General features: G+C 37.3%; 1 protein-coding gene across 20 annotated transcripts; it reads right to left on the bottom strand.

Annotated features, from left to right (window-relative positions):
• On the bottom strand, positions 1-22,518 carry znf740a (zinc finger protein 740a). 20 transcript variants are annotated; one of them, XM_061727503.1, is made up of 21 exons: positions 22,346-22,518; positions 20,118-20,280; positions 19,707-19,889; positions 19,040-19,186; positions 18,314-18,434; positions 17,992-18,075; positions 15,269-15,352; positions 12,613-12,696; positions 12,013-12,096; positions 11,078-11,161; positions 10,630-10,713; positions 9,937-10,020; positions 8,167-8,250; positions 7,720-7,803; positions 7,259-7,342; positions 6,757-6,840; positions 5,996-6,079; positions 5,498-5,581; positions 3,859-3,942; positions 3,305-3,423; positions 1-3,209 (listed from the first exon to the last, which is right to left on the bottom strand). In XM_061727503.1, exons 2-21 carry the CDS (start codon positions 20,160-20,162, stop codon positions 3,036-3,038), a joined length of 1,965 nt encoding a protein of 654 aa, XP_061583487.1. In that variant the 5' UTR covers positions 20,163-20,280; positions 22,346-22,518; the 3' UTR covers positions 1-3,035. The 20 variants fall into 20 exon arrangements, with proteins under 20 accessions (XP_061583487.1, XP_061583488.1, XP_061583494.1 ...); XM_061727504.1 differs by having other exon boundaries at positions 19,070-19,186; XM_061727510.1 differs by lacking the exon at positions 3,859-3,942.
• Positions 22,519-27,336: the final 4,818 nt, after the last annotated feature.

Below are 27,336 nucleotides of genomic sequence, written 5' to 3'. Positions count from 1 at the left end.
TCCTTTACAAATTCTTTATTTTAGCATAATAGTAAGAAGCCTCTCCTCTGTTTTTCATATAGCTGAAACTAATTGGATCACGAGGGTACATATTAGTTAGCCCATTTTACAATAATCAGTGTAACATTTTTAGGAAGTACTTATGCACTCATTTTTCCTACATAAAATAATCAATATCAAGATCCTATCTTAACTGAGGACCATAACTCTGCATGCAAGACTAATAAAGAAAACAACTAATCTGTGATAGCTACTGTTATGCTGTTGTTCATCTAATACCGTTATCAATATAATTTACTACAAATACCAGGGATTTTGTATAAGAAAGAAAACAATTTCTTGTGGTACTACATCCTCTAATGTCAAATTTACAGAACATACTGGGCTCCCAAGTGTACTGATCCAAATTGTTCTGTCCACCTTGTGTCCAGTTGAGGAGAAAAAGGCTTTGTCTAAAATCTAAACAGATTGAAGGGAAAAAAAAAATATCCAAATCTCTTTTTTGTCTTTTTTCCTTTCACTCCAGTGTACAATTTCATCAGAATAAAAAAGGTCCTTAAAACAATCATCAAAATGAGAAACTCTCAGACAAATCCTTCCTTTGATCCGCCTGGAAACAAAATTAAAACTCAATCTTACAACAAATGATTCTATTACATTTAACAATGAAAATGATACTAGAAACAATAAATGACAAATGTATTAACAAGTGACAAAAACTATATACTGTATTGCCCTTTTCAGCATGTGCTCACACCAGCAGTGTCCCTTCCACAGATGGGGAATAGTGTTTTGGAAACCAAAAAATTGAATTTCTCAAACTTGGCCCAACTGCTGCCAACAAAGTTTAACTTCACTCCATTAGAAAATAAAATAAATGAAACCTCTATCCCTTCTTTGTGTACACTTCAGCCATTATACAACTTTCCTTTGACCTGATCTGACGATTTTAAAGATTACTTCCCAGTACTACTTTTGGTAAAATGTCACTTTAGTCAGTATTCTGCCACTCATCTGTGATGTATGTGACCGTTTGTTATTGACATATTTCAGAGATCAGAAAATGCCCTGTGGGACTCCATCTCCACAATTTGTCAAAGGCTTGAAACTCTAATTCCCCACAGACTGTTCTTGCTTTGCACTCCCACTTCAGGGTTACCCAACACAAAGACGTGATCACGAGTTCATCAGTAACAGAGGACCAAGTTTGAGAAAATCAACATACGACAAATTGGCTCTCATCAGCCGTTTGTCTGCCGAATTAACCCAAAAAAAAAAACAAAAAAACAAAAACACTTCCACATGAAATAAATTCATCTCAAGTCAAAAGTAACCCAGCGTTACGTCATTTAGTACATTAATAACCTGTGCATCTGAAACTAACTTAAGGCTAAACCCAATGACATGAAAGACATCCATTTTTATACAGAAACCACATAATATCTGGATGAAAAGGCATTTTTTGTGTACAGCAGAGTCACGCAGGAGTCGGCTCCGCTATGGCCAAAGCACTGCAATGGGAAACCATTTAGCACTACCGACTTTTCTCACGACAACTGTCAAAACTCCCCGGGAACTCCTTCAGGATTACATACCGTGTTACAATGTTAGCAGTAACAATGACCTAAAATACTCATTTTCATTACAAAGATGACCTCTCAACAGAAGAACACATTAGTCTGTGTTAGCGCCACTGAACTCATACTCAGTAACCATGAACTTTAGGATTTAAAAAAAACAAGATGATTAAAGTCTGGTAAATGCATATGACCCACAATGAGAAAACTGAAAAGAAATAAAAAAGGCAACAGGGAAATAAAAAAAAAGAACCGTACTAAGGCCACAAGATTTTGTATACCGATGTTAATCTCACAATGTGACGATCTGTACAAACATAGTGGGACTACAGGTGGCCAACCGGCATCCTCGTTTCCCCTCAGAAGCTCTAAGAGGAGAACACACACACACACACACACACACACACACACACACACACACACACACACACACACACACACACACACACACACACACACACACACACACACACACACACACACACACACACACACACACACACACACACACACACACACACACACACACACACACACACACACACACACACACACACACACACACACACACAGAAAGAGAGAGATGAATTGACAGTAGCACATAATGTTTGACTGTGGAAGGAGCAGTTGCTCAGGCTGCTGTCCCTAACAAGAGAAAAATCATTTGATTAATGTTTCTGTTTCTTTTTTTAAACTCGTTTTTACTTGGGTTTGCTCAGGACTCAACTGCAACATTGGTAACAGACTGCATTTGAACCAAACTCCATTCAAGCTTCTTTTTGGCCCATTTTGTGCACGGGAAAAAGAAACACCACTCAAGCCCATACTGAATAATACACATTTTCAATTATTTACACAAAGGAATCATAAAAACTGGACCTTCCTCTCAGAGTCTAGTATATAAACCCAGATAATACTTTTAGTGAAATGTCTTGATGATTAACAATCTGTTAACATTTAATAGAAACTGAACTCTGCACGGCACATGATAATCAGAGAGGTTTCCACGCTTTACATGGAGGGGAGGTTCAGTTTTATCAGTTTTGACCTGAGTGACATTTCTTTTGAGTCAAATTGGGCCATTAGAACAAACAAAACCCAGTGCCCTTCACGAGTACCACCAAATGCAGATTATTTTCTTTTTTTTTTTGTTTTTGAGCAATAAAAACTGTTTTTTTTTTGGAAAGGAAAAAAAATCTATTAGATTTAGTACAAAACAGGACCACTGTTCATCACAGAAAAGTTTTGTCATTAAAAAAAAGAAAGGGGAAAAGGGGAACACAGTAAAATGAACAAGAACAAAAACACAAATGTCTGTTGCCGTTATTTATCCCAAGACTGGCGCTGTCAGGTCAGCCTGTGCTAGAATGTGGCTCCACTCTGCACAGAGTTGAAAGGAGGAAACCCTGTGGCTTTTCCCATCTCTGGTGGTGCTGCAGATGTGAGGAAGGAGGAATGTCAGACTGCCAACCGCCCTGGAGGAGGGTGCAAAGGGCTCCAGGTTGGGGGTGCGGGTGGCGGTTCTTGTGGATACGGGCGCGGTTCGCAGCATGGCTGGTTCTCTACTTTGGCAACGCCACGACCCTGGCACAATCGCCGATGTCGCAACAGCCGGTCTGTGCGTGAGAAGTTCTTCAAAAAGACAGAAACCAGACAAAGTTAAGACACAAACTCTTAAAAGTCCAAAAAACCTCTAAGAATCAGCTTTTGAGTTTACTTGTTCATACCTGCTGGCACCGTTCACACTGATAAGGCTTCTCCCCACTATGGACACGCTTGTGTCTCTCAAGGTGGTAGCGCTGAATAAACCTCATATCACACATGTCACATGCAAATGGCTTCTCTCCTAAAAGAGCACACAAATACACAGTCAATGCATCAGTTTTAGAGCCTTGTGCCAACAAATTGCGTGCAGTTTACACTTTCTAACCTTCATTCCAGGATACATCTGCAACACTTACAATAGGTTGGGGTAAAAAAAAAAAAAAAAAAAAAAACTGTCCTATCAATCATTGTCAAACATCAGAATACTTTCACCATCTGAAAACTGCTTTTCTAAAAAGGCCTCGTCATCAACTCATTATGTGTAGATCAGAGTGGAATTTCTCTTTTTCATGGCCCAGATCTACGCAACATAGTCGCCTCACAAACTGGGGCAAGATTCTTTTAGGCTGGTTCAACATCCCATCAAATGACTTGACGATCCAAACTCGAGTTTGTTATTATCCTGCAACCGCCTGTGCCTGACTCAGTAAAGAGGGTACGGTAAAGGAACGCATACCCGTATGAGTGAGGCTGTGTCTCTCCAGGTGGTTACGCTGAATAAACCTCATGTCACACATGGAACAAGCATACGGCTTCACCCCTACACACACAGAGCAATATATTAGCCCTACCAACCACAAAAGCAACACATACAAGTTTCAAGCTTAAGCTGGCTCTACATCTAACATGTCAACAAAAATGAAACTCATCTTGCACAAGGAAGTGTGGATTTCGTTTTCTTTAGAAATGATGTTGATATGCTGAGACATGCAACTTAACACTAGATTAATCCCTGAATAACGTAATATCGTATTTCAATGGTACACTCCATACACTACTTGTGTGAGGCTAAATGTGTGATCTACGGGGGGGGGGTCTATTCATTTATTTACTAGGATTAGCCTGCAACAATATTTTGTCCTTTGGGATAGTGAAAGAGGAAGAACAGGAAAGAAGAGGAAGAAGGGAATGAATAATTTTAGCCCAATTTATAATCTTAACTTCTTTGGAGTTATTATCCCAAAATTTTGTTATGTGTATCAAAAAGTTGTATGCTTTGTTTTCAGAGAGGTTCATAAGTAATTGCTGTGAATGAGTCGTCTTCAAAAAAAATAAAACTGGATTTCATAAACACATTCAGAAAAGGCAAAATATATATTTGTTTAATTTAGTATTTCTCTGTTAAAACAGCACAGACACTTTTGCACTTTTCGTACAGAAGTTTCCCTATGAGCATGAAGGTTAAGTCACTAAGGACATGGTCCAAGATTTACTTCCTCTAGACTTCTTTTTGATCTTTTAGTCGACTTGATGCCATCACGTCCACAGTAGCTCTGGGAACCGGCTTTACTGTTGTAACACACATAACGCGATACACAGTTGTCGCAAAAGACAACCAGGAAATTAGTCCAAAGTTACTTTGGTTAGTTTTTGCAGGGACAGTACAGCATGAGAGCTAGACAATGCTTCCTAAAAAAAGTAAGAAAATATTATTTTAAATGAAAAAAAAAACAAAAACGGGGGGGGGACTACATCTACAGTACTGCTGCTGTCAGGGCGAGGACAACAATAAATAACCAGGATGGTGTAGCAGACATGAAGTAGGCATAGCATTTGTAACAGTGTAAGGCTACCTTAACTTTTGCTTTATAGGATATATATTGAAAAACAGCTATTTCAAATAATAGTTTTTGTTTATAATGGTAATTCAAATAGATGAAAATCTCTTGAGAGAGAAAGGAAAAAAATAAAATAAAATTAAACAGATTTATCTCAATGACAGAACGTGTTTTGGGAATTATATAATCTATAACACATTAAAGAATAAAAACTGATTTACAGTACTGTGAAAAAGCTTTGACACAGATGTCAGATCGCTCATCCCGATTCATTCATGATACCGACTCCAAAAATAAGAGTCACAAAGCAAGTTTATACAGGATCATGTCATGAACCAGTTTATGAGCCCTTTAGGAGGCTTTTAAAAAGCCTGTGTCTACAGAAGAACAAAAAACTCTCAAAGATTTTTTTTTAAATGTTTGAAAGGCAAAGGCTGGTCAAATCATTCTACAAGTTAAATGAAAAGAGCTAATAATTGAGTTTACTGCTTAAATCCTTCACACAGTACTGTATATAATGTGAGACGGCAGGCGTACCCGTATGAGTGAGGCTGTGTCTCGTCAGGTGGTAACGCTGAACAAACCTCATGTCACACATGGTACAAGCAAAAGGTTTCACACCTAAATGTAAAGCATCAATGTTATTTTGTGGAACTGTACCTATTTTTCACAATCCCCTAGTCTAATGCGTTTTCAACTATTTACCATTGATGGGTTGTTAACCACTTCACTTTTTAAAACTTCAAAAATAGAATGCATGCTGAGTTTTTTTTTTCCTTTTGAATGCAATTAAAATTACATCAAATTGTGCAGAATTATCCACATCTAAACACATCTCATGAGCTGATAACACGATAGTGTTCATTCATAGACACTTTATTCATGTTCCTTTCAAAAACAAATGTAGGATAGCCTTGAACATATGCATCTTAGTTTTGCAAAAATAGTAGCAGCCTCAAGCAAGTTAAAATGTATCTGCCATAATGCAAGTACAGGCTAATTTCAGTGACATGGGTAAGGTGGGCGGACGCATACCCATATGAGTGAGGCTGTGTCTCGCCAGGTGGTAGCGCTGAAAAAACCTCTTGTCACACATGGTGCAAGCATAAGGTTTCACACCTAAATGCAAAGTAGCAATATTATATCACTTTACCTCATTTTCCATACTTTAACAATTATTACCTAAATTATTGGTTATTAACCACACATTTGCCAACACATGCACGGACAAAACAACTTGTCAGATGCTGCCTTTAAGATACAGTAGTTAGCAACAAAAAGAGCTACGGCTCTAATGACAGCCTGCTTCATCGTTGAAAATTATTTGCTATTAGTATCATATGTGTTAGAATTACAGTCCAGAGATGTAGTCAATCACTTGTGTGCATCATGATATTAAGACAATTTTAATCTCCTAGAAGTATTTGCCTAATTTGTCTTTAAAAACATCTCAAACAGTGAGAGATTCACTAGACTGACGAGTGACTGCACCTGTTAAAAATGGGCTGACAAAATATGAAATGTGTTTTCATGAATAAAAAAAACAAAAACAAAACAACTGTGGAAAACTAAAATGCAGGAATTGAGTTTTAAAAGCACAGTCCAACTTCATCTGTGTGGCTGGTTTTTACTGTTAGATTTAGTAAATTTCTATTCAATATGCCAAATGCTCTATGAAACGTAATTTATATAAATTTGTATTACCTTCCACTAAGAGACAATTGCTTTCTAAAAAAAATGAAGACGACGTAACGGTGACCTAGATAATGTGAGAGGACAGGTGCACTGAGGCGTACCCGTATGAGTGAGGCTGTGTCTCGCCAGGTGGTAACGCTGAACAAACCTCATGTCACACATGGTACAAGCAAAAGGTTTCACACCTAAACGCAGAGCATTAAGGTATTATTTTCAAACCTTGTATGTATTTGGTGTTCACAATCCATCAATAAGCAATAAACTTGAAAAAAAAGAAAGCTTTCAGAATTGATGGGTTGTTAACCACTATTTCAAATCAACCTGAAATTTTCCTTTGAGAGAAAAACATCAAACTCTGTGAATCAATTTTTAAATCCACAACTTATCACATCACATGAGCTGATGATGTTGCTGCTCTTCATTTTATATATATAAAAAATTATTTCAATATCACAAATATGCAGATAATGTAGGGTAGGCTTGATCAAGATAACTAGTAGGTAAGTTTGAGAGAATATGGCTAACTGACACACCCCTGACTGTTTCTAACAATATGACAACAGTTTGATATCAGTGACATGGGTAAGGTGGGCGGACGCATACCCATATGAGTGAGGCTGTGTCTCGCCAGGTGGTAGCGCTGAAAAAACCTCTTGTCACACATGGTGCAAGCATAAGGTTTCACACCTAAATGCAAAGTAGCAATATTATATCACTTGGCCTCACTTGATGTCGTTTAATCTAGGAATTAAAATTTATGCTATTGGTTATTAACCACACAAAGTGCCAATTCATTCAAGAACACAATCCTTTCTTCACATTGCCTCTTACCAATTTCATAGTTAATGTTACATCGCACTCCTTAACAGCAAAATACTTGTGTTATAGTCCTATTCCTAACTGAGAATGCTGATATCAACAGACTAGGAAACCTTATTAAAAGTTTATACTTCACATGTCCCTTAAATATGAACAAGCAGAAGTCTGAAGTGAACCAACAAAAGAAAAGTGTGCACACTGAGTTCTACCACTGAATGTCATGGGCACGGTGCACGGACCCATACCCGTATGAGTGAGGCTGTGTCTCGCCAGGTGGTAACGTTGAAAAAACTTCATGTCACACATGGTGCAAGCAAAAGGTTTCACACCTAAACGCAGAGCATCAAAATAATTAATTTTTTGTCTCTGCAACAAAAAATTAAATAAAAAAAAATAAAAAAATCCTATCTGTTAAACAAAATTAACCAATCGTGGCCAAGTTGATATCTGTGGTTAATAACCAATTTGTTTGTCAAAACGTAACTTTCATGGTTACAGTATAAAAGATGCTTGTTTTAAATAACAAATAAAAAAATGGGGCTCTTAAATCCACTTAAACAACATATGAGCTGATGATGTCTAAAATTGTACCATCTGACATTGTGTATGAATACAGATACAATGCTAGCTCAAGCATAGTCATGTTGCAGCATCCTAATCTTGTGACAGGGTTAAGATTGGCAGACGCATACCCATATGAGTGAGGCTGTGTCTCGCCAGGTGGTAGCGCTGAAAAAACCTCTTGTCACACATGGTGCAAGCGTACGGCTTCACCCCTATACACACAAAGTACCAACTTTTAGCATAAGAAAACTCAACTGCCAAAAATGATCGATGTAAAACTTTACTAATCGCTTAGTAAAGTTTGGCTGCTCTAATCAGCGCTTTGTTTGAACTGGAAATTCCAGCATGTGTTGACGATCTAATACACAATTTGGAAATTACAATTTCCACAATTTCTGAAGTTAAGACATATTGCTGAATATCTCAATCCAAAGTTTTGGGTAATTAATTGAATAATAATGACGATAATGAATGTTCTGTATAGAAAGAGAAATTAACACTAAGAAGGAAAAACTATTAATTGATCTGTCAAGTAATCAAGGGGGAATCTTTAGAGGCCACATTCCAAAGAGCACAACAACAAATCTCACCAATATGCCAGTATAGCTTATAATTTCAAAATATCACGTACATATTTATAGAGAGGATTTGTAAACCAATTTTTTGTCACGCTGATCGCAGAAGTTGAGACAATTTTAGGCAGTTGGCAAACAACTATGTTCAACACACAAGTTTACACATTAATTTAATAAGATAATTCACACAAACAAAAACTGCTCTGTAAGCAATCACACAAAACTTTAGCTTATCAGCTACAGAGTCCTTATTTAAAAATCTGCTACATATAAACTACAAAACAGAGAATACACCTATGCAAACACATGTGCAAATGTAATGGAGTATTCATATTGGCAGCTTTGTTATTTCCTCTTACTTTGAATATGAAATGACACAATGTTGTCATGTTGCTGTGAAAACAGTCAGTTATAAATTATTATTATTATTTTTTTTATTGGCCCACAAGTATAAAGTCCAATTTTTATTGCCATCAAAGTAGTAACCAAACGGCATTTCTCTCATCGGTGTTAACATAAAATATATTCTTTTCAATTCAAATGTTGGTAAGCGTGACTGTAGAAAAAGGGAGATTTCAACCTCCGCTGTTTAGCTACGTAGAAATATATATATAAATAAATATATAAATAAATAAATAAACAGTAGGATTTTTTTTCTAACATTTGGAGTGGATCGCTACAACTATAGTTGTATAGCCAAATTGAATATTGGTATGGTGTATTTAATTTCTTATGAATTAATAACTAGTCATTAGTCAATGATTTGAAACATGTCTCTCTACTACACAGCCCAAAAGCATTTTCATTTATTTATATCATTATGTAATTTATGTACCTGTATTAATATTAAGCATCACTGGATTGAGTCATAAAGCTCTTTGCCAACAAAAACATCATTTAAAGTCTATGTGAATTTTCATTTTTAGACAATGACTTAAAATGTTGAATGTTATTATACAATAGGAATATGAATGTGACATTTTAACCCAAGGTAGTAACCAGGTGTTAATCTCTCAGTATGCATCTCTGGCCACAAAATGTCTGTTGAATTATCAGATGTTAGCGGCTTTGTTTTTAGTTGGTCTATTCATAGTCATGTCATTTCATATACAAAGTATGCAAGAAGTTATATTTAACAGATGTTAATGAAGATCCTTACAGAAGCCACATGACAAATTAGCAACTGACAGCACAGTGATAAAAAGCAAAACAAACTCGAGTTTGAAGCAGCCATGTAAACAATGCGCAGCACATGCAAGACCAAAGTGAAGGAAAGGAGGGAGTCGAAGTTATAAACCAGAAAAAAAAACAAGAAGAACATACCTGTATGAGTTAGACTGTGTCTCTCCAGTTGGTAACGTTGAATAAACCTCATGTCACACATAGTGCAAGCATAAGGCTTCACCCCTAAACACAACATAGCCATGTTAAAGGTTTCAAGAATGTACTAAATACAAAGAATAAAAAACATGATGAAATTCTTTCATTTTATCTTGGCATGCTTTTTGACAGTAAAATGTTGGTAGAAACATGACACTAAAATAGCCTGATAAGATGCATCTATCTTATGTTAAGGTGTAAGAACTGGTGCAGTTTGGACAAACTTGAAAATTCTTCAGTTTGCTTTTTTAAAATCTTGCACCAGGTCAAACATTTTCTACATTTCGTGATAAAATATATGGAATTATTGCCTCCGTTACACAATGGAGAGTGTTACTGTCTGCACTCAACAAGCTTTTTAGTGTAATGTGTCTTCCGTTGAAAAAGCAGTATAGTACTCAATACACATGCAAAAGTACAATTACAGTGTTATTAAAACTCATGGTAACTGAGTGAGTCATTTTTCAGTGGACAGTTTTCCAACAAAGCCTAAAAATTCTATTCAACATTTGCAGGGGAAATTCATTTATCAACAAAGCTTTCATTATAGGACAGTAAACAGAGGAGCATAAGAAATGTACTTAAATGCATTATGGAAAAAGTAATGGTGATATGGGAACAATAATTCAAGCATACCAGTATGTGTGAGGGTGTGTCTTGCCAAATGGTAACGCTGGAAGAACCTCATGTCACACATGGAGCAAGCGTATGGCTTCACCCCTAAATGTATACAGTACCAAATTTTAGAAGAAACAAAAGGTTCTGATGAACTGTTTATACTCAATAAATAAAATTACACATACAATCTATCTCTTCTGCTAAAAAGACAAATGTATAATGTCAACCCTAAAAACAATTTGCATTAGAAAAAAAAATCTACCAAAAACAGAAGAAAAAAAAAATTACCAGTTATTTTTTTAAGTTTCATGTTTTAAAAAGAAAAAAAAAAGAGCAATCAACAAATTGGAATAGGGTAATTCTACAATTTTTTGTTTTTGTACCTAAAGTTGAGGCATAAAGACCATGTAAAATATCTGTAACCCCTACTGATGTCAAATGAGAGGCATAAGTAAAACGTATATACCCGTATGGGTGAGCGTGTGTCTTGCCAGGTGGTATCTCTGGAAAAATCTCATGTCACACATTGAGCAAGCATATGGCTTCACCCCTGCACAGATGGAGCAAAATATTTTATAACATCACAATGAATTTAAAGCAGCACAAAGAAACTTTTGCCATTTTTAGCTCAGCGGCTCCCCCTATAGGTGTGGACATTAGGTTGCTTTGACAATCCTGACTCTTGTTTAGTTACTTTTCCCCTGTGGTCACTGCATTCAACTATAGCTCCGTGAGCATGTTTCATCATTGTTGATTCTTAATATAATGCTTTAAAGGTGATATGTAGTAAGTGCAAGAGATGACGGGATGGGAGTCCAAAGTTACTTTGAGTAGTCTTTGCTGATTAAAAAATAATTAAAATTCAAAAACACCTGCCCGAAGGGTAATTACAGATGGAGGACTGTGAACGATGGATGATATTTCGTTCAAATGGAACTGAAATTTACATTTTAACTAACACACACAAACATATATGAAAAACAGCTTTAAAAAAAAAATAATAATAATAATAATAAAGAAAAAAAGCTCCTTTGTGCTGCTTTAATGGGACAAACTCATTTATATAATAATGTATCCAGACATGCCTTTAAACAAAGCAGCAGTATGCTGTTGAGGATACATTCACTACACCAACATTTTTCTTGCTATCATTCTTGAAAAATTGACCTTGATTAAAAAGTAAATAAATAAATTAACAGATAAAGCCTTCCTGAACTTTGGGTAACTGATCATGGCTACAAAAGACCTTTGGACTACATGCGAGGTTTATTCACAGACACTGAACATCAAGCTGCTAAGACAGCTTGCTGCTTATGAATACTGCATTTAAAATACAAGAGAAAAAAATAACTTAAAATCTGGGTATTTGGGGACTGGTGGCAAAGCTGGGTGAACCCATACCCGTGTGGGTGAGGCTGTGTCTTGCCAAGTGGTAGCGCTGAAAAAATCTCATATCACACATGGAGCAAGCGTATGGCTTCACCCCTACACACAAAAGTATGTTAATATTAGCTAGAAAAAGAAAAAGTTTTAATACATCAACTTTAACCTCAACTTTTCCCTCAGAGTAGCTCTTCTATGGTCTCTACAAACTACATCAGTCTGAACAAATATGTTCGATATATTATGTATATATTAAATATGTTGTGTTGCATTTTTCTAGGGCTTAGTTTTTAAAAATGTGTTTGTAATTTTAGGCAATTAAAAATAAAAAGTAGTCAAAGCAACTGCACATAAGAGCATTCACAAGGAAAAGCTGAAGTTGTGTAAACAAAGATCATAATATGTATGCATATATTTCCATAAAAGAACTACAAATTGTGAGTTCTATATTAGCCGGCCATCATACATGTCTGGATACATCTTTGTGTATGCGTGTACATTTTCAAAAGGAAGCTACTTGTTTAGTCACCCTAAATTTACTTACAATGGATTAAGTTGGAAAGTTGTGACACTTTTGAAACACCTCTACCAAATAAACTAAGGTAAGCAGACGCATACCAGTATGTGTGAGGGTGTGTCTTGCCAGATGGTAACGTTGGAAGAACCTCATGTCACACATGGAGCAAGCGTATGGCTTCACCCCTACATACACAAATCATCAACATATTAGCCAAGATGTTTCCTTTGCAACTAAAGAAATTCATAAGCAACAGGTCATCAGGACCTGATAGCATTTCACATTTAGGCAAATCATATAAAAAGTGATTTGATTCACTTCTGTAACAAAATTTGTCCACTGCAAGAGGGAACAATTAATTTTCAAATTAACTGGATAACATAATGAAACAAAAGGAGAAACAATGTTTAAGCCGACGATGCAAAGATCATATAATCTATAAATCTAAGTAGTATCAGCGACAAATGTTGGTTACCTGAAGCAAAGAAACATTGGCCCACCTCCCTATAACTTTTTGGAACAAATTTGCAGACTCCATGTTTGAATTCAATTTGTTTTTTAGATAACATGCATATTGATTAAAATGTCCCATATGGTGCAATTTCAATCCCAATTCATATTGATCAAGCACCATAACAGAGTCGTTTCCCGCCCCTCTGTTTATTAAAACTACATGGGATGAGATGGTGCACAGATCTAAATATTTACTGATACTGCCAAAAATAAGGGTATCTGAGTATTTTTCGAATCCCAATATAAGTAACAGAAAAACTGTAAAACAATGCAAACCTTAAAAAAAAAAAAAAAAAAAAAAAAAAAACTAAGAATATAAAAGTTCAAGTCCATTTTTAAGATTGGAAAGTCTGGAAAAGCATAACATGGGACTTTTAAATTAAGTGACATTAAAATTTGCACATTCTGTCCATTCAGAAATTTTATGTATCAGGACAAGCCAAAATGACAAATACCCCATGCCCTATTACATTATGCCATCATTTATTTAACAAATACTATACCAAAATGTGAAGAGTACACTCTATCTGTTTGGGACAGTTTCACTAACAGTTTGCTGGTCTGGGAGTATTAAGGTTTAAGTTAACGCAGTGCCACGCAGAAAAGGCATTAGCAATGATCTTTGAGAAGCAATTGTTGCTGCTCATATATCTGGGTAGGATTATCACGCTAGAAACAAATTAGAATCTACTACTCAGTGAGAAAAATTATTCACAAGTGGAAAACATTCAAGAAAATGACCAACTTGACCGCAATGCTCAGAGGGAAAGTGCAAAAGAGAAAGGGCTACATTTCAGTCTCTACAGGTCTCAATTAGCATACTGAGAATAAAAGTTCATCCCAGAACTATTTAAAAATGACTGCCCATGTGTGGGTTGTCTTAAAGGGTTGCCAGGAAAAAGGCAATTCTTTCTTGAGAGGATACAAAAAAAAAATGGGGGGAGGGGTGAAGTATGTCTTTGGTTCGATTATTTCTATCTGTCAATTGTCAACTAATTTCAAAAAAATTTTTTTTTAAGACAAGTGGAGAAGCTTGATTATAATGCACAGTGCCAAGCTTGGCAGAACCCAAACCTGAGAGATTATGGTTTGGGCCTGTTTTGCAACCATGCGACCCCTGCTGTGAACAATGAAATCCTACGTATAACAAAGTATTCTTGAGTTAATGTGAGTCCGTCTTGTCTTAAATACTGATATGAACCGGGTCATGCAATGAGGCAATGATTGCACCATGGCAAATTTACATGGGAATAAAAGCTGTTTCAATGGACTAAAAGTCATGACCTCAATAGAACTGAAATGCTGTAAAGAGACGGAGCTATTCATAAATAAACCCCGAAAGACCTCAATGAACTGTGAGTAAAGATATAAACACACTCAACTTAGACATAGTATGAGGATATCAGGCACAGCATGGGTGTTGATCTGGAATTGAATCGGCATCATAAAAGGACCCCCCCCCCCCCCCTTTTTTTATGTCCCGATACATAAAACTCTACAACACTCCCTTCTAACTTATGAAAAGGAACACCCTATAAAACAATACTTGTATTTGCACATCTGTTCAAACGTTAACTTTAAATCTCTTCCTCAACTAGTGGATAAAAAAAGGTAACATAATCTGAAACTTTAGTATATAGAAATAATACAAGCGGGATAGTGCATTTATCCCTTTTTGGGGCATTTTAAAAGCAATATTTGCTATTTCTGATGATTCATTGTTTAAGTTAAAAGAAACAGGAAAAACATTTAATGTGTATTAGTTGTTTTCTTTTCATTTTTATAACCAAAAACCAGTCCCCTCAAACAATTAAAAGTACTGGTAATATTCTTTCAAGCCTATTTACATATTTAACTATGGTCAGCATTAAAGATCCTGCAAATCTTGAAAAAGTAAAATAAAGTTGAGAAAATAATATATCAATGGGAAAAAAGAATAAACTCCTACGAACAAAAACCCACTGCAATTGATACATTGTTTTTTTCTACATGAATGATTAAACAATCCATTTAAGATTTAAAGGGCCAGACAGGATCAAACATACAGAAATTCCCATTTTCTTCCTCCTAAACAAATACTAAAGAACTGTTTTAGCCCTGTGTGTCTGTGTCTATAGCTATAGTCTACAGCCTATCAAACAAGGAATGCTTTGACTTCAAGTTTTATAAAACAGTAATATCCGTTTTTTTCAAAGACTAATAAACAACTTTAAAAGAAACTGGGTACGGTAAAGGAACGCATACCCGTATGTGTGAGTCTGTGTCTCTCCAGGTGGTAACGCTGGAAAAACCTCATGTCACACATGGTACAAGCGTACGGCTTCACTCCTACACACACAGAGCATAAAATGATTAGCTATTCAGTCTGTCAATTAAGGGATTGGATGAAAAAAAAAAGTTTAATCTCTTAATCAACTGGAAAAACAATAAGAAAACGCAAATGGATCTAGTGCTGTTACAAAGTGATGTGTTTGCGTATTGTGCATACTGAAAACTGCTGGGAAAAAAATGATATAAAATTCTGTATGCATTTTTTTTTTGCATTGCAATCTTCTTAATGGGTAAAACGGTGCAACCAAAATACTGACACTGAAAAATCTTTTATATTTAAGCCATATTTTAAAGAAATTGATTTTCAATTGATTTTAAATAAATTGATCATAGCCATTTGATGCCAATGCAGATATTCAATACAAAAACAAATTATTTAAACAACTTGAAATAATAACATAAAAATGTGCGTCTTTTGCATTGTTTTTGCGGCCTCTGCATTGAGTTTCAGATTTGTAAACTGGGGTCCACAAGTTTGAGTCTTTCAAGTCCACTATCAAAAAGCCTTTATTTCTTTTAAACAGAGATACAGAGATTTTAGTTTTATAATTATAGTGATCTATATTATGTACTTTTAAGAATAAAACAACGACCCAACCACCCCCCACAAAACTTGACAAATCTAAGCATTCAATTAAAAGCTCACCTCATAATAAATAGTAATGACTATTTTGGTCAACTACATGTCACTAATGCTGCTCTCTTTCATCTAACCATCTTTCAAATTATCTTTGAAGACGAAGAACTCAACTTTTCCAGAACTAACGTTTTGACAAATTTCTGCAGTGAATCCATGTCTGGAGAAAATGGTTAATATGAAAAAAATGTCACATTTTAATAAAGACATAACCACTTCACTTCAACATACCGGTAATTACTTATTATTTGATGGTCTTACAAAAGGTAGGGGAACGTGACAACGCGCAATTATGACAAATACAAGCTGAGATGTGGTATTTTGTACCAGCAGACTGACGTGCTCACTGTACAAGTTGTTTACAGATAACAAATCAACTACTGGATGTCAGAAAACAAGGGATTATTAGCCTTAATGTAGGTGTTCTTTTTATTGACCACACCATGTAAATACCAGCCTATCAAACCATTTATGCAGCAGGTTCATTCCATCTCTGAAACACCATCACTGTTGTGTGTGAATGACATGGAGGGGGAACATTCGTTCTGTGGATGTTGCATCTTTACTCCACTTTGCTTAGTGTGACTTGGCATTGCTAAAAAGCGTAAAAAAGCGCGAAGATTTCTGCAAACTGCACAAAGAATGAAAACGATCAGTCACGGGGAACATAAACGTGAGAAAGTCCCACAGTCAAACTGCAACAGCTATGTTGAGGTCCACCGTCAGAACACGAACATTTGACTAAAGAGCTAAAGACGCAATACAAAATAAATAAACACCACCCGGTCTTCAACCACAGTGGCTTGACAGAGACTGGTGGGACTGGTCATATTACAAACTCTGTCATTCAATGTGGGGCACTAGCAACTGCTCGCCTCTTTTTGCAAAGTTCTGAAACCCAAAGAAGCCTCCACCAGCTGAAAATGGATCATCTTCCTCCCATTTAAGCCACCCGGCGTCCCCCTCCTGACACCGTAGTAGCATCCCAAACCCCAGCAGTAATGGGGAAAATAAGACTGAATTGTGCCCAGCACAACTGCCTGTCCCATGCAAACAACCATGTAGAAACTTATTTTTTTTTTAATGAGCATTTATCCAGTCCCAACAGAATGAAGCAGCCAGTGAACAGAGACATTAGGGACTTGTTGCAGACTGGACTGGTAAGTCAAGGAAAGGGGTTCAAATTCTGGAAGATCATAATGCTTTGTGAAAGCACAGACTAGGGAGAGAATATTGCGCCTTCATAGGATCATTGTGAAAGTACAGCGGGAGTGGAGGCAGAACGACATGTGGACCTCCTGTGTTGCTCTATACCAATCTTTGTTATGTGGCTTTTGTAAGACAACAGAATATTTTCGGCACATATACCACAAGTGCAAATGAATAAGAAAGAGAATAACAAACTCAATTGTATCTTGCTACACAAGAAATACAGGCTTTGGCATATTAGCAACTGAGGTCAAAGCAAACTGACGGGCTCCGATGCCAAAAAAAAAAAACATAGAAACTTAAAAAAATAACATTAATAATTTGAGTCTAAGTTCTTAAATGTCTCAAAAGATGGTTACCTCTGCCTTCATAGGCATCAGAGGTGAACTCCAAAAAAAATCATCTCTGATCTACTGAAAAAATGCTACAATAATGTATAATCAAATATTCAACAATTAATTACAATAAAATACACAACAAAATATGGCACACAAAGAATTAAACATAAAAAAAAGAAAGAAAAAGATTTAAAAAGCAAAAATCAAGAGTTTTTAACAGTGGACTCTAGACTACTGGACCATTTTGTCAGTGATTTTTTTCTTTGATGTTGGGGACAAATACATAATCATAAAACTTTGCATTACTTCGAGAATAAGAGATTTACAGAGTCGCTTTGTTGGAAATTACTGTCCACAGACAAAATGAATCCTCAGCATCTGTCCCTTCAACTATGTGAGACTACATGCGTAGTCCCATTTATGTAATATGGGTACGGTTAAAGGACGCATACCCGTGTGAATGAGGCTGTGTCTCTCCAGGTGGTAACGCTGAATAAACCTCATGTCACATACGGCACAAGCATACGGCTTCTCCCCTAAACCGAAGAGCACCAGTTTTAGTTAAAATCCTCACAGATACTGATTTGCTGTGAGGAAAAAACTTTTACGAAACAAAATTTTAAGCAGGCCATTACAAACCCTCACAGTCGATGCACACAATTAAGATTTTGTCCAACTCAAGCGTTCAAGGCCTCTTTCAACACTTCATTCATATATTCAAGCAATAAAAGCTACTGATGTAAGTATAGAGTATTTTCCGGACAGGAATCATACCTGTATGAATGAGGATATGTCTCTTCAGGTGGTATCCACTCCTAAACGCTCCATAACAGTGGTCGCAGATAAAATTTTTCTGCACTTTGGATGCTGGACCATTCTCATCGCCACCTGTACCCTATAAAGAATAGCAAAGAAAACAAACATTTTATATTCAATCTTGAGAGTACACCAATCCCCCATTTTAGCAGGCACCTTTTACCCCAAACAGTGGTTTGTTCAAGATTCCCATTAATAACTGATCAGAATTGAGAAAAACCTACAATATAAGTGAAGTAATTTCTATTACACTCATTGAAAAGTGAATATTTATTTCTTTCCTTAAACACTAAATATTCTGTATGAAGTTTTTTTTTGTTTAAGTTTATTTGGTAAACTATGTGTACTTTAGATTTGAATTGAGAAATACCACACAGCCTCTTCCAATGGCCTAATGCCCTCATGCTACTACTCCCCCCATTATGCACACAACTGCAGTTATTGTGCTCTGCCTGGCTTTACTCCCCTCCCCCTTTCCTCTCTGGAGAACCTCCACCCCCTCCACATCTTCCCTGGGCTCCTCCCCCCACCCCCACACAAACAAAATGTGCACCCATGAAAGCTTCAAGATAGCCACACTACAATAAAGTTAAATGTTGTAAAAATGTATATGCACAAGGAGCTTAAAAAGAAAAGCAGCGACTGCCCCCCCCTTTTTTTTTTCTTTAAACAACATCCACTGACCTTCCCTCCCCTTCCCTCTTGTTCTCTCACTTTACAGGGTGTTACTGATTTCCTGTTCTTTTTTTTCTGCTGCATGTCCTCGTTGGCCCTCATCTCTTTCTCATCCAGTAAGCGAGGAGCTTGGAATTCACCTTCCTTCCGGATAAGCTACAGAGCAAGAGAAAGTTAATTATTTCCCATTTTCAGAGCTGGTGCCTGCAACACTGTAAACAGAGTAAGTATCTGAGCGTGACTAAAATTAAGAGATATGGATGAACTTTCATCATAACAATTACTGTCCCTGCTGACTGCTGAAGCCAACTGTATACAGAAGGCAGCATCTGTGAACTTTTGTGAATGTAACCCAATTTGAATAATTTCTGATCCAGGATGAATATTTCATCGTGCATAGTTTTGGCATGGTTTTGTTCATGTATACCAAGCAAGGAATGTAGTTTGTGGACAGCCAAGTTAAGTAAAATAAAAAGTGCCACATAGCAATTATAAAGCATTTATATATAAAGTATACATTAATCACTGTGACTGTATTAAAGAAAGAAAAAAAAGACCCCCCCCCCCTAAAAAAAAGTGGCATTTTTAATTTCATAAAAGCAGAGTTACACCCTAAACACTATTAAAAATATTGCATGTAAAACCCCCATTTCCAAAGCAAATTGTGGGTCCTAACCAGTGGTGGACAGCTCATTCCCGATGGGAGAATCATATGGCCCTGGGGAGCACGGTCAGGTCCCTCTCTCTGAGGCGGTGCATGGCCAAGTGGAGCCATCATTTTTTTGGGTGGAGCGGCCATCGAACTGGCCTGCATCAAAGCCATACTGGAGAGGACAGCTTCACAGCCAAGCAGCCCCGCCTGCAAAGGAAAAATAAATGCATAAAAGAATGAATAGCAGCACTTTACCCACTCCTTTATAAAAAAAATTTAAAAAAAACACAAAAGAATGTGCAATTTGAAATTATCTGCCTTTAAGACAATACTGCCACTGGCACTGGCCAAGGCATTCAACAATGACAACATCCTGAGTGACACAAGACTGCAAATATATTTATCTGTAACCACTTTGGAGTTTTCAAAACAAACCCATTTCATATGGTCGCGGACTGAGCTGCTGGGCAGATGTGACATTGCTGTGGTATATGTGATCGCAGGGACAGGGGTGGGGACAAGGTCATCCAGAGATCCGTCAGTCAGGATGGTCGGGCTGGTGGGAAGCCACACCCACCTCACTCATCTAGCATTAAAACTGAGGAAGAGGAGGATGTGGATGAAACAGACAAACATTAAATTACATAAGCTTTTTCTTTTGCCTTTTTGGTTATATACGTCAAAACAATATTTTTATTTGCAGAAAAATTACCATGTTGATATTTTTGGTAGAAACGCTTTAAGGGGGCAGTAAAGCATTAAGCTGTATGCCAACTTCCATGACAAAATAAAAACAAACCCCAAAAAAACATTTTCCTACTTGAGTTACAGTGAAAGTGCGTGTGATGAGATACCAGTGGAGTACAAAACATTTGGAAAAGTTATGTTAAATTGTCTTAAAATTAAGAAAAAAGAGGGATCAGTCAAACTCTGTTGTGTAAAGCTAGAATATCATGTTTAACTTATGTTAGGGGTTAAGCACCCCAAATGTCAGAAGTACTGACGCGGGTGCATAAATCACATCCTTCCAAGATCCAAGTTACAAACAAATGAGGTTCACGTGTTATAAAATAAATGTAACCCTGTAAGAAAAACCCTGTGATCTACTCTTGGCAGTTGCAGGGAGATGGCGAAAGGGAAGGCCACAGAGCAGTCGGAGAAAACTAAGCAACTGACTACTCAACCCTTTATTTTTCAAACTGGCTGTTATGGCTTACTTAAGATGCGTGTGCTTTTTTTTTTTTTTAAACAATGTATATATGCATTTATTTTCCAATTAACACATTTAGAGCACTTTAACACTAAAGAGCACTACAGTAAAATAAACAAGCTTTTTAAAAATAGTTAAATGGCTGTCTCTATATATGGACAGTTGTAGTTACTGGAATTGCCAGAAGGGTTGGAAACTGCAGCTTCATGTTTTGCTAATATGATTATATTTTTTAAATATTGTCCTATAATCTACTGTGCAAAACATTAACTAGTAGCAAAAGGTGTTGAATGGACGGTACAAGGTGTAACTATGAATAACAAGCGTCTTAATCATAATCATGTTTATTTGGCCAAGTCAGGTCAAACAAGACAGGGAATTTGACTCGGTTATTTCCCCCTCACTGTACAGTAAATAGACAAATGGCTCTTATTAACTAATAGTAGAACATAAGTAAAAGTAGTTTTGTACCAGCATAGTGAAATTGAACATGTAAATTGTCACTTTATACCAATACATTCCTCAAAGCCCTCAATCCCATAATAAATGTATACATCATAAAATCGGTTCTGCTTTTAGACGTGTTTTTTTCTTCTTTTTTTTGACCTGATTGACTAATTTCCAATGTAAAATTGAAAAAAAAAAAAAACAATATTGGTTCTTGTAATGTGTCTAGATGTGGGTCATTTTAAGAGCAGCTCCGTTGCAGGTTAACCACAGAAGTGAGTCTGATTTATGGTTCCGCGTTACACCAATGCAGAGCCTACGGCGTAGGGTACGCGGCGACGCGCACCATACGGTGTGCGTCGCCGCGTAACCCTACGCCGTAGGCTACGCCGATTTAACGCGGAACCATAATTCAGGCTTTACACGCTGCTGCTGCTGCTAACTCACTGAGCACGGGACAGGCCATTCCCCCACAATCAAATTACCGACTGCAGTTTTAGTACAGAAACAGCGCAAATATAAAAAAGCCATTGCCACAACATTGCGTCGGTGATGAACCCACGGTGCAGCGCAGAGGAGCGCACTGATCCAAGCCTTAGTACGGCTGATGTGGGAGCAGAGGCGGCTAACGCAAGATGGCCTGCAGCTCGAGGCCCTGCACAGCGATCACGGCCACAACCCGGCTATTTATCCCCCCACCTGGTTGATATACCCTTCTAACGGGGATATACACCCCTAAACATTGAGTTAATGCTTTTATTCCCGGGGAAGTGAGAGCAGCGCTCAGCTCCGCTGCTGCAGGCGCGGCGGAGAAGACGGCCGTGATGGCGTCGCTGCTGCTGCTCTTCTCCCCCCACCCTAACCCCGACGCTCAAACAAAGTCTGAATTACCCCCCCTAGACGTCCCTGATCTCGCCTTTTGCAGGGGGAAAACGCAGCGTTTATTTGTGAGGTTTAATTCCCTCCCCACCCCCCGAGAGGGAGAAAACCCGCACCGAGTTCTTACCTTTGCTGCGCCCGCCGCGTCGTTTCAGCTCCGTCTAGTTTACAAACACAGGAAACGCAGCAGGAAACCCGCTCCCCCGCAGCACAGCCTCCTCAGGCCAGCGCAGGCTCATCTTCCTCCTCCAGATCCTCGGGAATAGTCTCGATACGAATTAAAAAACAACAGATTAAAACCCCTTTAGTCCGTTAAAAAAAAAAAAAATAGAAAATCTATCCCCCCGATGAGAAATAGTTTACGCCCGCCACCGACAATGTGTTGGTGCGTCTACTGCAAATATGCGAGGAAGCAAGCGCGTCTCGACGACTGGAGACTGAGGCACAGATGGAAAAAAACGGGGAGTGAGCTCTTAGGATGACAGAAAAAGAGAGACATGGGGGGTGGGGTGGGATATGGAGGGGTGGGGTGGGGGCCTCCTAGGCCCGATTGTCCGTGTTCTGAACCACAGGGGCCCCAGCCAATGAGGGGCCACCAAATCAAATTACTTACTAGACAATATATGTCATATTTTGTTATTTTCATTTGCTGGAAGAGGAGCAAACAGGTACAGTAGTAACCAATGATATAATAAAAATAAATGAAAATAATAATAATAATTATAATAATAATAATAATAATAATAATAATAATAATAATAATAATAATAATAATAATAATAATAATAATAATATTAATTCAATAAAAATAATTTTGTTTGAGTGAGTGCCATAACAACTTAAAGGGGACCTATTATGGCATCTAATACGTATTTTAAACAGGCGTTGAATGTCTTAAAAACAAGCTTTTGATTGTTTTTGCTAAATAAATTAGAAATTGTGCCTCTGAGGAATGTCTTTATCATCCCATTCTCTAACCTCATTATCGATGAGGGATTCTGAGTGGGCGGGGAGGCTATGATAATGAGGCTCTGTGCTGATTGGCTGTCTGAATGACGCGATCCCCCGCTACGAAAAAGCGGCGGAGTTAGTTGGCTGCGTCCGAAATTGCATACTTCCACCCTAATGAGTATGCAAAAACAATATGTGAGATTTTTTAGTGCGTCCGAAACATTAGTACGTACTCAATAGTATGCACTATCCATACTCATTCCGGAGAAATTTATTGGTGTGGATTGATGGACTGGCATGATGGCATATGCTGTAAGCTAAGCAGAAACTTCCCACAATGCAATGCAGCTGTGTTTGGTTGCTAAGTGATATGTATATGTCATAAGTATAATATTAAGTATAATAATATTATTATATAATATTAATATTATAATATTCGTATATAATAATATTATATAATGTCATCTTGTTTGGGCCAGGATAAATGGGAAAGAGCTGAGCGGTGCTGCTACTGCTGCTGTGACATGTCACTTCCTCCCAACGGCAGGAAGTGACGTGTGCGCTCTGAATAGCACGTCCGAATTAATGCATACTACTGATATTTACTCAAAAGTGTGCCGAACTTAAGTATACTTTTTAGTATATACTGTTTAGTATGGCATTTCGGACGCACCGGTTGTTGTTCCGGCCAGAGTTAGTTGTGGGCGTGGTTTCACCTATGTAAATCGCGCCCGTCGTTACGTAACGACGGGAGCAGAACTGAATGGCTCGTAGATCCACATCACACTGGATGGCTCATCTGGGCGGCTGTACAGACAATGCAGAATTTTCTCTTTCCTCTTTCTCTGAGTTTGCAGGCTGAGGGGAGACCACTTTATATATGTTAAAGCAAGAAAAAATATGTTTTTCATAATAGGTCCCCTTTAACAACCTTAAATCTAACAGCCTACACATTGCTATTTTATTAATGTGCTGTTCCCCCTCCCTTCCCTTCACACCAGCTCATTCAGTAGGCCTGTTTGATTGTTTAGTCATATGCTGTAATAGTTTTGCATGTTGTCCTCAGACAGGCCATAAATGATGGAAATGATGATAGTTAACATGTGGTGTTACATTGGCATGTGATTTTCATTCTGATTGGAGCATCAGTGTAGTATGATGTTTGTAGACTCATGTCTATCTGTGGTGTTACTCTTAGTTGGTTGCTTGTCTTACATTTATTTGTAGTATGAGTGTTGAGCATGTACTTCAGCAATACGTTCATGTAAATCTATGGTCTTTATAACCATATGAATTTCCCTTTTTTACCGTAACATGTGGGAGGAGGGGGGCACTTCAAGTGTGGCCACCCTGGGGAACCACACTGAGTTAATCCGGGTCTGGGGGCCTTGCTACTGAAGTCAGAATAAACAGGTTATTTGCCATTGTGAGATTAATATTATTTGCATTTTTTTTATTATGTTTGTCTGTTTCTGAGTTTGTTTGTTTGTTTCTGTTTCTTTGATAAAGGATATGGTAAATGGTTGTTTCATTCAGTTTAAATAATTACATGTTAATAAATCGTCATATGCTTAATTTCTTAGGGTCTGCACCCACATCTGGAAACGTGATTTTGGAGCTCCCAATTTTAACACTCCTTTCATACTTCCAGACAAAAAGACCCCAAGCTGTTGCTCTGATGAACTCTCAACACTCAAAGAGTCTCAGAGTAATCAATCACTGTGCAATAATAATAATAATAATAATAATAATAATAACCACAATCATACGCTGTAACTATGCACCTTTCTAAAACCATGTCTACCTCATTCTGCTGCACCTTTCAATTTTTTTAAAATTGTATATATATTAATAAGAGCGGCCATTTGACTATTTACTGTACAGTGAGCGAAAATAACCAAGTCAAATTCCCTGTCTTGTTTGACCTGACTCGGCCAATAAAACCTGATTCTGATTCTGATATGGTATACTAACAAATAAATGACAAATAATCACTAAATAACCGTATTTCAGGAAACATTTTTCTAAAATGTTTTAATTGAAAAGTTTTGTTATTTTGATCTCCACAACTATATACAATACCTGATGACAGTATGGAAGGTGGATTTTTATTACAAATCACATTAGGTTAAATTATACAGAGCAATTTATTTCCTGCAGATTTAGGGGCGTGGTCTTTTGATTGACAGGTGGCAATGGTCAGACTGAATAACTTTGCCTGGACACCCACTTGGACCCCCATCTGTAAAGCTCAGAGGGCCCAAAGACCACTGTCAATAACTCGAGCCTTGTTGAGGGCCTCGCTGGTGCTTAATCGGTGTTGTCCCAGTCCTCCTTTCAGCTCCACCAGGAAGCCTTTCCATGTGGTTGAGGTAGCAACATATGAAATGAGAATGGATGGACAGATTTGATCACAATGTCTGTAAGCGCCAAGCGCTCCTGACACCATTAATGACACGCACTGATGCATTACATCATGACTGAGAGTTGAAATGTAAATCAAAGCAAAATGGCAGTGTACAGGGACAAGTGTACAAGCGCTACTAAAAAAGAAACTTCTACACCAAATCATAAATATTGCCGTGATATTGATTTTGTTGCTGTGTTTGCACCTCTGGGCAATCACAGTCTTGTATGTTGTGTAAGTGGAAATTTTGACTTAAACAACATAAATGCTTTTATTTCTGCAAGCATTTTTTTTAAAGAGCAATCATTTTGACAAAACAGATGCAGAGTGTTTTTTAATTCAAAGTTTGACAATTTTTTTTATTGTTTTCAGTTGAAAAGGACTTTTATTTAACCCAAGACTCTAGTGAAACCAGATCAACATGGATGCAGAGGGGTTAACAATTTAACATTTTGTTTTACACAATGCAGTAAAATGTAATGTATCCTTTGATACGTGCATGTAATAGATGTATGAGTGATTCATCTTGTCTAGGGTAAATTTAATCATGTCAAATTGTAGTGATGGCCGACCGGCACACTCTTGTCTCATTTGAAAATATCTCATCAAAGATTTATTTTATTAAAATGCATATTTGTTCACATCCTCTTAAAAACACAAACTCTTTTATTCATGTTAAAATATCCATTATAATTTCATTTTAAGGTGCATATGATTACTTCTGACCGCCATTGCAATCATCTAATGCAACATCAGTAATGATGAAAATTACTCACTGAGCCACATCGGCGACTAAAAGACTCAAAAAAGTAATGACAGAAGAGAAAAAGAGTGAAAGGTCAAGCAAAATAGGATATTGCTCAAACCGGGTCTTAAAAGCGACTTAAACTCTATTGAACACTGAACTAAAAACTACAAAGGGTCTTTTGTAGTGACTCTTCTAATGATTGACAAATGTGTTTTTTCATTTTGCAGAAAAATAATAAATACAAGTTCAACAACAAGCTCATATGAAAAACATCTCTGCTTTTCACCCACTATGCTTGGCCCCAGTTCAGGGAGAATCGGATTAGCTCTCTGCAGCTCACATCTACAGCTTTGTGTCATGCCCACTCCTCCCACGCTACCGGTCAGCGTCACCAGCCTTCTCATCACAGGTCCTAACGCTACAACTGCTAGCATTCCTCAGTTCTACACATCATGGACTGCACTTGTGCCCTCATCATCACCTTCATCCATATCGCCTGTTCTCCTGCGTACTTATATCCTGCACAATTCCCAACTCTTTGTGTAGTATTGTTTCGTCCATATTTCCTATGATTGTCAGCCTCCACCTACTTACCTGTATCTCATGCGTGTGGCTTTGTGCACTGTGTGTTTTACAAACACACTGAGGTTTACAAAGAGACTCTGCCTTGCTCAAGAGCTAAAAGGAGTTGAACGAAGTGGATATTTTCCATAATCTACTATTTACATAATCCAGCTGGTCTATTTAGAAGGCAAATGTCATGCAAACATTAAATGAAACGTGAACAAAAATGTGTTCTACAAGAGGAAGGTGCATGCATATATATGTTTATCTTTATTAGTCTGTTTAAATTCACTTCCAACTTGCTATATAGTATACTACTCCACGATCAATATTTAGAGAAGTTCTGTGTAGGAAATAATAAAGTGAACTCAGCAGCTGAATCAACTTTTAGAGACTGTTATTTTTATCTGTGCTGTTCATTGCATCATTGCTGTTGCACAGTTAAAAC

Source organism: Cololabis saira, chromosome 8, assembly GCF_033807715.1.
Source record: "Cololabis saira isolate AMF1-May2022 chromosome 8, fColSai1.1, whole genome shotgun sequence".
NCBI classification, from domain to species: domain Eukaryota; kingdom Metazoa; phylum Chordata; class Actinopteri; order Beloniformes; family Belonidae; genus Cololabis; species Cololabis saira.
Note: the sequence above shows the minus strand (reverse complement) of the source record. Positions and strands in the feature narration are given on the sequence as shown.

Coding starts and splice junctions, on each gene's coding strand:
- znf740a (XM_061727503.1), bottom strand. CDS start 20,162: ATGTCACATCTGCCCAGCAGCTCAGTCCGCGACCATATGAAATGG. Junction 8,251..9,936: donor ACACAGTCTAACTCATACAG/GTATGTTCTTCT, acceptor TTGTGTGTATAG/GGGTGAAGCCGTACGCTTGC. Junction 3,943..5,497: donor ACACAGCCTCACTCATACGG/GTACGCCTGCCG, acceptor CTGTGTGTGTAG/GGGTGAAGCCGTATGCTTGT.